This window comes from Perca fluviatilis, chromosome 23 (assembly GCF_010015445.1).
Source record: "Perca fluviatilis chromosome 23, GENO_Pfluv_1.0, whole genome shotgun sequence".
Taxonomy (NCBI): Eukaryota; Metazoa; Chordata; class Actinopteri; order Perciformes; family Percidae; genus Perca; species Perca fluviatilis.
Genome location: NC_053134.1, coordinates 557,855 through 575,354, shown reverse-complemented (window position 1 = coordinate 575,354; position 17,500 = coordinate 557,855). Strand labels below are relative to the sequence as shown.

At 36.7% G+C, this 17,500-nt stretch overlaps 2 protein-coding genes across 4 annotated transcripts in view; both read left to right on the top strand.

Annotated features, from left to right (window-relative positions):
• atp6v1f (ATPase H+ transporting V1 subunit F) overlaps positions 1 to 5,435 on the top strand; it is a 7,297-nt gene extending 1,862 nt beyond the window's left edge. The window contains exons 2-3 of one of the 2 annotated variants that reach the window (XM_039792389.1): positions 4,199 to 4,396; positions 4,600 to 5,435. In XM_039792389.1, coding sequence (XP_039648323.1) covers positions 4,199 to 4,396; positions 4,600 to 4,603 — 202 coding nt within the window. In that variant the 3' untranslated portion in view covers positions 4,604 to 5,435. Of the gene's footprint in view, positions 1 to 4,198 lie in introns of both variants that reach the window. The other variant, XM_039792388.1, reaches the window with a different exon arrangement.
• A 1,247-nt stretch (positions 5,436 to 6,682) lies between these two features.
• lta4h (leukotriene A4 hydrolase) overlaps positions 6,683 to 17,500 on the top strand; it is a 29,965-nt gene continuing 19,147 nt past the window's right edge. The window contains exons 1-3 of one of the 2 annotated variants that reach the window (XM_039792226.1): positions 6,683 to 6,879; positions 12,271 to 12,401; positions 17,029 to 17,149. In XM_039792226.1, the coding sequence (XP_039648160.1) occupies positions 6,733 to 6,879; positions 12,271 to 12,401; positions 17,029 to 17,149 (399 nt within the window). In that variant the 5' untranslated portion in view covers positions 6,683 to 6,732. The remainder of the gene's footprint in view (positions 6,880 to 12,270; positions 12,402 to 17,028; positions 17,150 to 17,500) is intronic. The other variant, XM_039792225.1, reaches the window with a different exon arrangement.

Genomic DNA, 17,500 nt, shown 5'->3' with positions numbered 1-17,500 from the left:
GGACCGTCGGGCTTTCCGGTACCTCGGGCTGAGGCCCGGGCTGGGACACACACACACACACACACACACACACCCGGGACACACACAACTGGGTTAACCCTGGGCTGTTCGTTTCCTGGTTTCGTTTCAGGTGTCACACACACACACACACACACACAGCCGGCACACACACAGGGTTTCCGGGTTACACCGGACACACAAGCACACACACACACACCCAGGTGGTTACACACACACACACACACACACACACACCTTCACTGGGGTTCTGGCACACACAACATTTCGTTCCGGGGGTTTGGGTTGCAGTGGGTTGTGGTTTGGTTCCACAAGCGGGGGGGGGGGGCGGGGGGGGGGGGGGGGGGGGGGGGGGGGGGGGGGGGGGGCGGGGGGGGGCGGGGGAGGGGGGGGGCGTGGGGGGGGGGGGGGGGGTGTGGTGTGGTGGTGGGGTGAGTGTAGTGTGTGTGTGTGAGTGGTGTGTGTGTGTGTGTGTGTGTGTGTGTGTGTGTGTGAGTGTGGCGTGAGTGTGGGGTGAGTGTGTGTGGGCTGGTGGGTGTTTCTGTTGTGTTTGTTGTCTGTGTGTTTCTCTGTCTCTTGTTGTGTGTGTGTGTTTGTTGTTGTGTGTTGTGTGTTGTTGTGTGTTTTTGTTTTGTTTTGTTGTGTTTTGTTTGTTGTGTTTTGTTGTTTTTGTTTTGTTGTGTTGTTGTTGTTGTTGTGTTTTCTTGTTTGTTGTGTTTTGTTGTTGTAGTTGTGTTTGTTTCTTGTTTTGTTGTTGTTTTGTTGTGTTTTGTTTTTGTTGTGTTGTGGCTTGTTGTTGTGTGTTTTTGTTTTTTGTTTGTGGTTGTTTGTTGTGTTGGTGCGATGTGTTGATGTGTGTGCGTGTGTGTAGCGTGTAGGATGTGTGGTGTGTGTGTGGTGGGTGTGTGTGTGGCGTGGTGTTGAGGTATGTTATGGTGTGATATGTGGTGTGTGATTGTGTGATGGGCGGTGTGATGTGATGAGATGTGTTATGAGGGTAGTATGTGATATGAAGTGTGGATATGTGATGTTGGTATTATGAAGTTATAGGTATAGATTTGTTTATATATATTATGAATGTTGTTTTTGGTTTTGTATGGGCATGGGAAAGAGGAAGTTTAAGGAAGGTACATATGTGGTGCGTATGGTGGATTAGAAGATTAGTAGGAGAGTGGGTTGGTGATAGTTAAGATGGAAGTGGACTGTGATAATTACCAGGGGGTTAGTAGAAGGATAAGATGGACAGGGTAGTATGGTTTAAGTCATGGTGGGCGGATAGTAAGATACAGTGGGTGTGATATATAAATACAGTGGGTTATTGTGATATATATAATATAGGCAGTGGGTGTGATATATTAAATCAGAATGTTATGATATAGCGCAATGGAGTTATGTGATTAATGCAGACAGTATGTTATTAATATAGCGTGGGTGCATGATATATGTATAAGTACATATAGTGCGTGTGACATATGCCAATACATAAGTGGTGTGATATATGTTGATAATATGCAGAAGTAGGTGTGATATATATGCATAGTAGGTGTGATAATATTAGATACATACAGTGCGTGTGATGTATTATACATAAAGTGGGTATGTGATATGTATGCGAGAGTGCGTGTGATATATTAAGTATGCAGTGCGTGTGATATGTTATGAACTAGGGTGTGTATGTTATACAGAAGTGGGTGTGATATTAAATACTAAGTGCGTGTGATGTATGTATACATACGTGGGTAGTGATGTATGTAGTACATAAGTGGGTGTGATATGTTAGACAGAGGGGTGGCATGTGTATACAGCCAGTGGGTGTGATATGTATGTGAAGGGGTGCGTGATATATTAGAGAGTGGTTAGAGGGTGTGATTTATTAGGGTGTGATTTTAGAGGGGTGTGATTTTTCATAAGTGGTGTGATATGTTATGCTATCGTAGGTGTGATATGTTAAATCAAGATTGTGGATGTATGTGAATGCAGACAGTAGGTGTGAGTGTATATGCAGCAGGTATGTATGTTATACGCAGGGAGGTGATATGTGTGATGTATATGCGAGTAGCTTGGATAGCTGTAGGTGTGATGTATTTGCAGAAGTAGTGTGATATATGTAACAGACAGGGGTGATATTGTGCTGGTGTGATATTGGCATCAGTGGTGCTGATATATTAAACAGCAGAGTTATTGATTTTTGTGTGTGATATATTGAAATACAGATAGTAGGGGATATGCATTATATAAGGTGGGTGTGATATGCTATAGTAGGTGTGTATGTATACACATAGGGTGATGCTGTATGTATACATGAATGTTGTGATATGGTAATCAGAGTAGGTGTGATATATAAATAAGCAGTAGGGTGTTGGATGTAGGGTGTATGTCAGAGTAGGTGTGATATTAAATAGTAGGGCGATATTAACCAGTAGGGGATATTAAGAGGTAGATAGCATGCGAGGATATAGCACTTATGTGGATTACGCCGGAGAAAACAACACAGACAGGGTGTCATATATATATATATAGGGTGTGATATATATAAGGTAGGGTATATATTGTAGGCACAGTACAGTTGGGTTTGACATAGCATCAGACAGAAGACGTTTGAAATGATATGGTGCATATGGTGAGGTGTGGATTATGTTTAATACAGACGGTGGGTTGATATGATGATACGGACAGTGGGTGATATATTAAATCTGTACAGTGGTGTTGGTATGTTAGTACAGACAGGTTGTGATGTATTTAAATGCAGCAGTGGGTGTTAATTTGTTGTGAGTGGGGTGGGTTATGTGTGTGAGTGGGTGTGATTGTAGTGGGGTAGTTGTGTTTTGTGGATTGGGTGTGTTTTGTAGGTGGTGGGTTGTGTTTTGGTTGGAGTGGGTGTGTGTTGTGTGTTGTGGTTTTGGTGGGGTGTGTATAGTTGCATGTAGGGGTTGATATATTAAATACAGACAGTAGGTGTGATATATTAAATACAGCAGTGGGTTGTGATATATTAAATACATCAGTAGGTGTGATATATTAAATACAGACAGTAAGGTGTGATATATTAAATACAGACAGTAGGTGTGATATATTAAATACAGACAGTAGGTGTGATATATTAAATACAGACAGTAGGTGTGATATATTAAATACAGACAGTAGGTGTGATATATTAAATACAGACAGTAGGTGTGATATATTAAATACAGACAGTAGGTGTGATATATTAAATACATACAGTAGGTGTGATATATTAAATACAGACAGTAGGTGTGATATATTAAATACAGACAGTAGGTGTGATATATTAAATACAGACAGTAGGTGTGATATATTAAATACAGACAGTAGGTGTGATATATTAAATACATACAGTAGGTGTGATATATTAAATACATACAGTAGGTGTGATATATTAAATACATACAGTAGGTGTGATATATTAAATACATACAGTAGGTGTGATATATTAAATACAGACAGTAGGTGTGATATATTAAATACATACAGTAGGTGTGATATATTAAATACTAAATATTAACAGTAGGTGTGATATATTAAATACAGACAGTAGGTGTGATATATTAAATACAGACAGTAGGTGTGATATATTAAATACATACAGTAGGTGTGATATATTAAATACATACAGTAGGTGTGATATATTAAATACATACAGTAGGTGTGATATATTAAATACAGACAGTAGGTGTGATATATTAAATACAGACAGTAGGTGTGATATATTAAATACAGACAGTAGGTGTGATATATTAAATACATACAGTAGGTGTGATATATTAAATACATACAGTAGGTGTGATATATTAAATACATACAGTAGGTGTGACATATTAAATACATACAGTAGGTGTGATATATTAAATACAGACAGTAGGTGTGACATATTAAATACATACAGTAGGTGTGATATATTAAATACAGACAGTAGGTGTGACATATTAAATACAGACAGTAGGTGTGATATATTAAATACATACAGTAGGTGTGATATATTAAATACATACAGTAGGTGTGATATATTAAATACAGACAGTAGGTGTGATATATTAAATACATACAGTAGGTGTGACCTCTCTCTCTGTCTCTCTCTCTGTCTCTCTCTCTGTCTCTCTCTCTGTCTCTCTCTGTCTCTCTCTCTGTCTCTCTCTCTGTCTCTCTCTCTCTGTCCCTGCAGGAGTTTCCTGGCTCGCAGCGACATCGGCATCATCCTGATCAACCAGTTCATCGCCGAGATGATCCGGCACGCCATCGACGGCCACATGCAGTCCATCCCCGCCGTGCTGGAGATCCCGTCCAAGGAGCACCCGTACGACGCCGCCAAGGACTCCATCCTGCGCCGCGCCAAGGGCATGTTCTGTGCTGAGGACTTCAGATAGACACACACAGACACACACACACACACACACACACTACTCACACACACACACACACAGACACACACACAGAGACACACAACACACACACACTACTGACACACACACACTACTCCACACACACACACACACACACACACACACACACACACACACAGAGACACACACACACATAGGGCATGTTCTGTGCTGAGGACTTCAGATAGACACACACAGACACACACACACACACACTACTCACACACACACACACACAGACACACACACAGAGACACACACACAGACACACACACACACACTACTGACACACACACACACACTACTCACACACACACACACACACACACACACACACACACACAGAGACACACACACACATAGGGCATGTTCTGTGCTGAGGACTTCAGATAGACACACACAGACACACACACACACACACTACACACACACACTACTCACACACACACACACACACACACACACACACACACACACACACACACACAGAGACACACACACATATATACACACACATAGGGCATGTTCTGTGCTGAGGACTTCAGATAGACACACACACTACTGACACACACACACACACACACACACACAGACACACACTGTGCTGTGATTAATTTAAACGTTCCTGACTTGTTTCTCTGTAATGTTAAAGAAACGTAGCGCTGCCAGTTGATCGTAATAAGAAGATATTTTAGTTTTCCCGCCATTATTCGGCCGTATAAATATTAATATTAATATTAATATTAAATTATGTCAACATTAAAGTGGACTCCGAGCCTTTGGTCAGAGTCCAACCTGATGAGGAGACCATCCCATGTAGCCCTGACTCCAACGGGTGAACCTGGTGTTGTAATAATGTTAAAATATCTTCTGTTACCGTAGTAACGTGTGACTGATCCAGGCAGCGCTGCGTTTCCGTAGCGACGTATAAGTGAGTATTGATATGTTGAGTGTAGTCATGTGACCTAAATATCTGCAGATGTTCCAGATGTGGAAGAAAATAAATGTTGTTGATATTTGGGACATTCTGGTTCTTCTGTTTTTATTCCTCAACAGTGTGTGATACCAGTGATGATGGTATGTGTCAATGTGATGATATGTCAATAGTGTTGATGAATGATGATAATGTGTATGTGAATGAGCTAGTGATATCAGTGCTAGTCAATGATGATGATGATTGTGCAATAATTATATATATATATATATATATATATATATATATATATATATATATATATATATATATATGTGTATGTGTGATGATGATGATGATGTTAATGCTATTATATATGGTGTGATGATGATGATTATATATTATATAATAATGTGTGATGATGATGATGATAATGATGATAATGTGATGATGGTATGATTGTGTGTATATATATGTGATGATGATGTCTGTTTGTGTGTGTCTGTGTGATGTGTATATATGATGATATGTATGTTTGTGATGATGATGATATGTGTATATATATATATTTGATGATATGTGATGTGTGTGGGTAGATATATGTATATGATGATGATGATGTGTGTGTATTGATATTTTGTTGTGTGTGTGTGTATATATGTGTGTGTTGGTGTGTGATGATATTATATATATATATGTGTGTGTGTGTATACATATATGTGTATTAGTGTCTGTCTGTGTGTGTTTGTGTGTGTCTGTGTGTGTGATTGTGTATATATGTGTGTGTGTATATATAATAGTAGTGTGTGTCTGTGTGTTGTGTGTATTTTGTTTTGTGTGTATATATATATGTGTGTGTGTGTGTGTGTCTGTCTGTGTGTGTGTGTGTGTCTGTGTGTGTGTCTGTCTGTGTGTTTGTGTGTGTCTGTGTGTCTGTGTGTGTCTGTGTGTGTGTGTGTGTGTGTGTCTCTGTGTCTGTGTGTGTGTCTGTGTGTGTGTCTGTGTGTGTGTGTGTGTGTGTGTCTCTGTGTGTGTGTGTGTGTGTCTGTGTGTGTGTGTGTGTGTGTGTGTGTCTCTGTGTGTGTGTGTGTCTCTGTGTGTGTGTGTGTGTCTCTGTGTGTGTGTGTGTCTGTGTGTGTGTGTGTGTGTGTGTGTGTGTGTGTGTGTGTGTGCAGCTGATGATTTCTCCAGATTCTCTGGATCTTTTGATAATATTATGGTCTGTAGATGATATAAATATTATGGTCTGTTGAACTATTCTCATTGATGAAACAGTAATTAATGCTGACTGTTTTATTTTGAAAAGCTATTTGCCGGATGTGTGTAGAGCGCGTTCCGGTCTCTATAACCGTGTGTGTGAGACAGCGCGCGCCTCACTTCTCCGTTGTTACCGGACAGATCATCATGGCGGATCCGTGCTCCTTCTCGTGCGTCAGCAGCTGCGTCACCAAACACCTGAACCTGGCGCTCGCGCTGGACTTCGAGCGGCGCGTGATCAGAGGGACGGTGGCGCTCACCGTGGAGGCTCTGCGGGACCGCTTCTCCTCTCTGGTACGGTACCGGCACCGGGGGGACGCTAAGCTAACAGGCTAACTCACTGATAAACTAGCCCTGTGATTGGTCCATAAACTAACATCAGAATGAGTTTTATTGGTCAGGTATTCTCACAGACTTCAGGAGGTGTTAACTCTCTATACAGTCAGCAAAGAGACATGTAGTACTACATAGACACATAGTAATATATACACACGTATATACTGCACAATAGAGATATAATATAAGAATATACATATTAAATATACTACCATACAAATAATATCAAGACAAGTACACATGGAGCGGGATAGTAATACTGCAAGATGCATATTGGAGTGATAATTATGTAATGTGTAGAGAACAGGGTGAGTGATGGCAGAGGGAACATGTTAATATAATAATAATAATATTAATAATAATAATAATAATAATTTTAATAATATTAATAAACTTTATTGACACAGAGAGAGGAGCTTTACAGCAACACATTCAGACAGTAACAGTGGTGTAGTCTCAAGTATAGTAGTGGGTAGACTGTACTGTATGTGTGTGTGTGTGTATGTGTATATATATATATGTATATATGTATATATATGTGTGTATATATATATATATATATACATATACATATGGTCCAGAATGGGACAGTGTTTGTCCTCCCCCAGGGAAGTTTTAATTTAATAACTACTGATTGATTAATCATGTTAATTCTGATTGTTTTATAGCTTGTGTGTAACAATAGTGCAGCTTGTATTTACTTTCACAAAAGTGCTTGTTTATTATTATTATTATTATTATTAGTAGTAGTAGTAGTAGTAGTAGTAGTAGTAGTATATGCAGTAGGGACTCCCTGGCCTAAAACCGTTTAACTGCTGTTCTAGGGACATTAATTATCAGGTGTTTAATAAACAGAATATAAAATGATCCTCAGACGGGGCTTTTATGTTTTAGATTTTAACTTTTAAAATCTGACGTCGCGTAGTTTAACCTTTCTGAAAGTTCTTCGCTGCTCGTTGAATCTTTAAATGGCTCTTTGTGGATGGACTTTGGTGTGACACGTACCTGAGATATCAGATTATCAGGGGCTAATACATATAGATATCAGACTATCAGGGCTAATACATATAGATATCAGACTATCAGGGCTAATACATATAGATATCAGACTATCAGGGCTAATACATATAGATATCAGACTATCAGGGCTAATACATATAGATATCAGACTATCAGGGCTAATACATATATATATCAGACTATCAGGGCTAATACATATAGATATCAGACTATCAGGGGCTAATACATATAGATATCAGACTATCAGGGCCATAAACATATAGATATCAACTATCAGGGCTAATACATATAGATATCAGATTATCAGGGCTAATACATATAGATATCAGACTATCAGGGCTAATACATATAGATATCAGACTATCAGGGCTAATATTATATATATCAGACTATCAGGGCTAATACATATAGATATCAGACTATCAGGGCTAATACTATAGATATCAACTATCAGGGCTAATACATATATATATCAGACTATCAGGGCTAATACATATAGATATCAGATTATCAGGGAATACATTAGTATCATTATCAGGGTAATACATATAATACAGATTATCAGGGCTAATACATAGATATAATTATCAGGGCTAATACATATAGATATCAGACTATCAGGGCACATATAGATATATCAGGACTATCAACAGATATCAGACTATCAGGGCTAATACATATAGATATCAGACTATCAGGGCCATACATATAGATATCAGATTATCAGGGGTAATACATATAGATACAGACTATCAGGCTATACATTAGATATCAGACATATCGGAAATAATACATATAGATATCAGACTATCAGGGCTAATACATATAGATATCAGACTATCGGGCTAATACATTATAGATAATCAGACTATCAGGGTAATACATATAGATATCAGACTATCAGGCTAATACATATAATATCAGACTATCAGGGCTAATACATATAGATATCAGATTATCAGGGCTAATAAATATAGATATAGATTATCAGGTAATAATAATAGATATCAGATATGATAATACATATAGATATCAATTATCAGGGTAATACAATATATCAATTATCAGGGCTAAATATAGATATCAGATTATCAGGGCTAATAATATATATCAGATTATCAGGGTAATACATATAGATATCAGATTATTAGGGCTAATACATTATAGATATCAGATTATCAGGCTATATATATATATCAGATTATCAGGACATATAATATAGATTATGGGACAACATATAGATATAATTATCAACATTATAGATAAATAGGCCATACATTAAGACAGATATAGATCATTACAGATACAGATTATTAGGGCTTACAGATAATATCAGATATCAGGGTAATACATATAGATATCAGATTATTAGGGCACATAGATATCAGATTATCAGGGCCATTACATATAGATATCAGACTACCAGGGGCTAATAAATATAATATCAGACTATCAGGGCTAATACATATAGATATCAATTATAAATAATATACATAATCAATTATCAGGGCTAATACATATAGATATCAGACTATCAGGGCCATACATAAGTATCATTATAGCTAATATAGATATCAGATTATTAGGGCCAATACAATTATCACATCAATACATATATATCTTATAGCTAAACTTATATTATCAGTAATACATATAGATATCTATTATCAATACATATAGATATCAATATCAGGGTAATACATTATAGATATCAATTATCAGGCTAATACATATAGATATCAGATTATCGAAATACATATATACAGATTATCAGGGTAATACATTATAGATATATATCAGCCAAAGATATAATATAATCATATAATAATTATCATAATCATATATATCAACTATCAGAATACATATAATAAATACTATCATTACAGATATCAGATATGGTAAACATATAGATATCAGATTATCAGGCTAATAATAATATCAGACTATCAATAATCATATAGATATCAGACTATCAGGGCCAATACATATAGATAACAGATTATCAGGGCCAAACATATAAATCAATATCAGGGCAATACATAAGAATCGAAACATAAGTATATCATCTAAATACAATATAATATGAATAATACATATAATATCAATTATCAGACACATTACAGATATCAATTATAGATACATAAGATATCAATCAACACATAGATATCAGATCATCAGGGCTACAATGATATCAGACTATCAGGGGCTAATACATATAGATATCAGACTATCAGGGCTAATACATATAGATATCAGATTATCAGGGGCTAATACATATAGATATCAGACTATCAGGGCTAATACATATAGATATCAGATTATCAGGGGCTAATACATATAGATATCAGACTATCAGGGCTAATACATATAGATATCAGACTATCAGGGCTAATACATATAGATATCAGATTATCAGAGGCTAATACATATAGATATCAGATTATTAGGGGCTAATACATATAGATATCAGACTATCAGGGCTAATACATATAGATATCAGATTATCAGGGCTAATACATATAGATATCAGACTATCAGGGGCTAATACATATAGATATCAGATTATCAGGGGCTAATACATATAGATATCAGACTATCAGGGGCTAATACATATAGATATCAGATTATCAGGGCTAATACATATAGATATCAGACTATCAGGGGCTAATACATATAGATATCAGATTATCAGGGGCTAATACATATAGATATCAGATTATTAGGGGCTAATACATATAGATATCAGACTATCAGGGCTAATACATATAGATATCAGACTATCAGGGGCTAATACATATAGATATCAGATTATTAGGGGCTAATACATATAGATATCAGACTATCAGGGCTAATACATATAGATATCAGACTATCAGGGGCTAATACATATAGATATCAGACAGACTGAAGTCATCGGGGGCTAAACCGCTAACACAAGTTGAGATTTAATTATCAATCATTAATGCCAAAAACAAAAACATTAATGCCAAATATTTCTCTGACACTCAGCTTTTTGTAAAATGTTTTCTTTTAACTTGTATGTCATATATATATGTGTATATATATATATATATATATATATATATATATATATATATATATATAAACAGATGCCTGAGAAAATAAAAGGTTTTGAGTTTTTAATAATATTTTAGCAGATGTAGATTAAAATGTGTGTGATGAGATCTTGTGAACGGAGTTTGGTTATATAACGCTGCCCTTTGATTGGACGGTCCAGGTGTTTATCACCGAGTCAGCGTTAATCTCAGAGCCTGGTTAATAAAGTTTTATTAGAGTGTTAATAAAGTTTTATCTTCTCAGACTTTGACACTAGAGATGCACCGATAGAGCGGCCGGTTTTCACGTGCTCGGCCATGACCGGTCAGAAGAGAACAAGTTTACAATATGAACACCTGAGGAGACAGCAGGGCGTGGAGGGACCACACCAGGAACCAGAACCACATCTCTCTTTAGTGTGATATTACAGTACAGGCCAAAAGTTTGGACACACCTTCTCATTCAATGTGTTTCTTTATTTTCATGACTATTTACATTGTAGATTCTCACTGAAGGCATCAAAACTATGAATGAACACATATGGAATTATGTACTTAACAACAAAGTGTGAAATAACTGAAAACATGTCTTATATTTTAGATTCTTCAAAGTAGCCACCCTTTGCTTTTTTTGATAACTCTGCAAACCCTTGGTGTTCTCTCAATGAGCTTCATGAGGTAGTCACCTGAAATGGTTTTACCTTCACAGGTGTGCATTGTCAGGGTTCATTAGTGGAAGTTTTTCCCTTATTAATAAAAAAGCAAAGGGTGGCTACTTTGAAGAATCTAAAATATAAGACATGTTTTCAGTTATTTCACACTTTGTTGTTAAGTACATAATTCCATATGTGTTCATTCATAGTTCTGATGCCTTCAGTGAGAATCTACAATGTAAATAGTCATGAAAATAAAAAGGAAACACATTGAATGAGAAGGTGTGTCCAAACTTTTGGCCTGTACTGTTAGATGTGAGAAGAAGGAAATGGTTCTAACGTTGCTCTTTAGATGTGTGTGAGTTTCCTACACCAGGAGTCATTTATATAGTTCTGTTTTATAGTGATCCATTATCTGGTCAACACATGTTCTATTAGAGAAAAGATAGAGAATACATGTGTGTGTGTGCTGTGAAGTGGTTAGAAAAAATTAGAAAGTTAGTCTAGAAAGTTGTAATGGGTGCATCTCTAGTTGAAATTAATCTCAGAGCCTTGTTAATAAAGTTTTATGAGAGTGTTAATAAAGTTTTATGAGTGTTAATAAAGTTTTATCTCGGCAGACGTTGGACAGCCGAGACCTGCAGATCGTCTCGGTGAGCGCTAACGGACAAGCGGCGCGGTTTACGATGGGCCCTAAACACAGCTTCAAGGGGACGCCGCTGGACATCACCCTGCCCTTTGACCTCTCCAGGTGAGCTCTTCTTCTTCTCTCTCCTCAGGCTTTTCAAAATAAACTTCTTCTCTCTCCTCAGGCTTTTCAAAATAAACTTCTTCTCTCTCCTCAGGCTTTTCAAAATAAACTTCTTCTCTCTCCTCAGGCTTTTCAAAATAAACTTCTTCTCTCTCCTCAGGCTTTTCAAAATCAACTTCTCTCTCCTCAGGCTTTTCAAAATAAAAGTTCCTTCATGCTTGTGTTGTGGACCGATGGCTGGCTCCATGTGTGTTTTAGAAAGGGTTTGAAGGTTTTACTGATGGTGAGGCTCTGTCACTAGGCAGCCTGACCCTAGTAACGTCTTTCTGCTGCGTGCACACGCACCGACAGAGAAATAATGTTTAGCGCTGACAAGAGTGTTAAAGTTACAACTTCCTGTTTGGGGTTCCCTAATCTCGCTTTGCCAGACCTTCCTCCACAGCTCTGTGGAGGAAGGTCTGACTAGTCCACACAGCCTTCCTGGATGGGAGAAAAAGCTTGATGGTGTTTTAAGCCCCCATTGGCTGCCTGGAAGGAGCCATTGGGGGCTTAAAACACCGATAAACAGAGAAGATCGTACTCTGGTTTATTGGCATTTCTTTAAACCAATCAGAATCATCGTGGGCGGGGCTAAGCTCCGGACGGAGCCACGGTGCCTCTGCTAAATAGTCTCAGGAAGGAACTGGTTCTGGTGGAACATGTGGACGTTCAGAAGTAGTTTTAGTCGTGCAACAGAAAACTCAGATTGGACAGATAGTCTAGCTAGCTGTTAGACAGACAGACAGACAGACAGATAGTCTAGCTAGCTGTTAGACAGACAGACAGACAGACAGACAGATAGTCTAGCTAGCTGTTAGACAGACAGACAGACAGATAGTCTGGCTAGCTGTCTGGATTTACCCTGCAGAGATCTGAGGAGCAGTTAGACAGGCAGACAGACAGATAGTCTAGCTAGCTGTTAGACAGACAGACAGATAGTCTAGCTAGCTGACAGACAGACAGACAGATAGTCTAGCTAGCTGTTAGACAGACAGACAGACTGACAGACAGACAGACAGATAGTCTAGCTAGCTGTTAGACAGACAGACAGACAGACTGACAGACAGACAGACAGATAGTCTAGCTAGCTGTTAGACAGACAGACAGACAGATAGTCTAGCTAGCTGTTAGACAGACAGACAGACAGACTGACAGACAGACAGACAGATAGTCTAGCTAGCTGTTAGACAGACAGACAGACAGATAGTCTAGGTAGCTGTTAGACACAGGGTTCGAAATGAGGGGGTTCTGGGGGGGTCCCGGACCCCCCATAAGTCATTAGAGACCCCCTATAAGAATTTATTTTTAGATTTTGGGGGGTCCCCGACAAATATTTTTAACATTAAAAATGATTGTGAAAATTATAGGTCTTTAGTGACGTTTTATATTTATAACAATTATTTATTTATTTCCGAGCGCGATTGGGCAGCAATCAGGGCAGCTAATAGCATCACAGATTGTTGTTGTGGTCCTCCGGCGCATACAGTACAGTCTATGGCGCAGACACGTATGTTTATTGTTGAACGCGGCAAAAACGAAGCCTCACAAAGAGTGAAATCCCTAATGAAAATCCTGTAAGTGCTTCGATTATGTTTATATCTCCATAATAATTGCTTATTATAGTAAAATATTTGGAGTTGGTGTTCCTATATCAAAAGTTGCATTAACTAACTTAGATACCCAGTGTAACGTAATGATTAGAAGAGTGCGTTTGTCAACGTTTCTTGCTGGCTGTATGTGTATGAAGCATAGCTAGGTATGAAGCCAAATAATCTGCCAGCTAACAGCAGACATATAGCAGTTATCCACTTTGTCATGTCAGGGATTTATATAAGGTGCTGTAACTTTGTTGCTCCAGAATTAGAGGGTTACCTGTTTATATCAGGTTTACCTGATTATAGCCAATCCACTTCTCCAGACACCACTACAATACTGGGACTAGCCCAAACCATGAAAAACATCCCAAGACCATTATCCCACCTTCAAAATATGTCAATATAATTTTGCCTGCAGTATATAGTGTAGCAAGGTAGTCTTCAGTATTTTTTATAATTACATTTTAGGGGACCCCCCAAGAGTCCTAAGTCATTTCGAACCCTGGTTAGACAGACAGACAGACAGACTGACAGACAGACAGACAGACAGACAGACAGACAGACAGACAGTCAGACAGACAGACAGACAGTCTAGCTAGCTGTTAGACAGACTGACAGACAGACAGTCAGACAGACAGACAGACAGACAGTCTAGCTAGCTGTCTGGATTTACCCTGCAGAGATCTGAGGACCAGTTAACCAGAGTCCTCACAGATCCACCGGAGGTTAGAACCCCGACACAGAGACAGAGGAAGGGGACAGACATCGGGCCCTAAAGAGTGAAATAATGCAGGTTCAGATCCCAGAAGTGGATCCGAGAGGCTGAACGAGAGTTTTTATTCCTGTTGGAAGTGTAAATCTATGATGGTTTAAGTGTCTCCTTCCTGTTTCTCTGTCGAAGCACATTGAGAACTGTAGTTACTATACTATAACATAGTGAGTGTATATGTATATATATTATACTATAACATAGTGAGTGTATATGTATATATATTATACTATAACATAGTGAGTGTATATGTATATCTACTATACTATAACATAGTGAGTGTATATGTATATATACTATACTATAACATAGTGAGTGTATATGTATATATACTATACTATAACATAGTGAGTGTATATGTATATATACTATACTATAACATAGTGAGTGTATATGTATATATATTATACTATAACATAGTGAGTGTATATGTATATATACTATACTATAACATAGTGAGTGTATATGTATATATACTATACTATAACATAGTGAGTGTGTATGTATATATACTATACTATAGTGAGTGTATGTATATATACTATGACTATAACATAGTGAGTGTATATGTATATATACTATACTATAACATAGTGAGTGTATATGTATATACTATACTATAACATAGTGAGTGTATATGTATATATACTATACTATAACATAGTGGGTGTATATGTATATCTACTATACTATAACATAGTGAGTGTGTATGTATATATATACTATACTATAACATAGTGAGTGTATATGTATATATACTATACTATAACATAGTGAGTGTATATGTATATCTACTATACTATAACATAGTGAGTGTGTATGTATATATACTATACTATAACATAGTGAGTGTATATGTATATATACTATACTATAACATAGTGAGTGTGTATGTATATCTACTATACTATAACATAGTAAGTGTATATATATATCTACTATACTATAACATAGTGAGTGTGTATATATACTATAATATACTATAGTGAGTGTATATGTATATCTACTATACTAATAACATAGTGAGGTGTATATGTATATATACTATACTATAACATAGTGAGTGTATATGTATATATACTATACTATAACATAGTGAGTGTGTATGTATATCTACTATACTATAACATAGTGAGTGTATATGTATATCTACTATACTATAACATAGTGAGTGTGTATGTATACTATAATATACTATAGTGAGTGTATGTATATTCTATACTATAACATAGTGAGTGTATATGTATGTTTACTATACTATGTATAGTATATATATCTACTATACTATAACATAGTGAGTGTATATGTATATCTACTATACTGTAACATAGTGAGTGTATATGTATATTTACTATACTATGTATGTGTATATATATATCTACTATACTGTAACATAGTGAGTGTATATGTATATTTACTATACTATGTATGTATATATATCTACTATACTGTAACATAGTGAGTGTATATGTATATTTACTATACTATGTATGTATATATATCTACTATACTATAACATAGTGAGTGTATATGTATATTTACTATACTATGTATATATATCTACTATACTATAACATAGTGAGTGTATATGTATATCTACTATACTATAACATAGTGAGTGTATATGTATATCTACTATACTATAACATAGTGAGTGTATATGTATATCTACTATACTATAACATAGTGAGTGTATGTATATCTACTATACTGTAACATAGTGAGTGTATATGTATATCTACTATACTGTAACATAGTGAGTGTATATGTATATCTACTATACTATAACATAGTGAGTGTATGTATATCTACTATACTATAACATAGTGAGTGTATATGTATATCTACTATACTGTAACATAGTGAGTGTATATGTATATCTACTATACTATAACATAGTGAGTGTATGTATATCTACTATACTATAACATAGTGAGTGTATATGTATATCTACTATACTGTAACATAGTGAGTGTATATGTATATCTACTATACTGTCCATAGTGAGTGTATATGTATATTTACTATACTATGTATGTATATATATCTACTATACTATAACATAGTGAGTGTATATGTATATCTACTATACTGTAACATAGTGAGTGTATATGTATATCTACTATACTATAACATAGTGAGTGTATGTATATCTACTATACTGTAACATAGTGAGTGTATATGTATCTACTGTACTATGAGTTGTTGTTTGTGTTGTGACCAGAGGGCAGCATGTGATCGTGGAGGTGACCTATGAGACGTCTCCGTCGGCCACGGCGCTGCAGTGGCTCACACCTGCACAGACTGCTGGGAAAACACAGCCCTACCTGTTCAGCCAGTGTCAGGTCTGTTCTCTCAATAAAGGTTCAAACATTCAAACACAGCCCTACCTGTTCAGCCAGTGTCAGGTCTGTTCTCTCAATAAAGGTTCAAACATTCAAACAGTTCAGCAGCACCAGTCTGGTATACATGTTGGATACTTTACTGCAGTACAAGTACTCACACCACTCTGTACAAAAGGTTAGAAAGTGGTATGAAAAGCAAAGTACAAGTACCTCAACATTTGGACTGAAGTACAGTACTGGAGTAAGTGTGTGTGTCTGTCTGTCTGTCTGTCTGTCTGAAGTAAAGTATAAGTACCTCAACATTTGGCCTGCAGTAGAGTACTGCAGTACTTTACTGCAGTACTCTGCAGT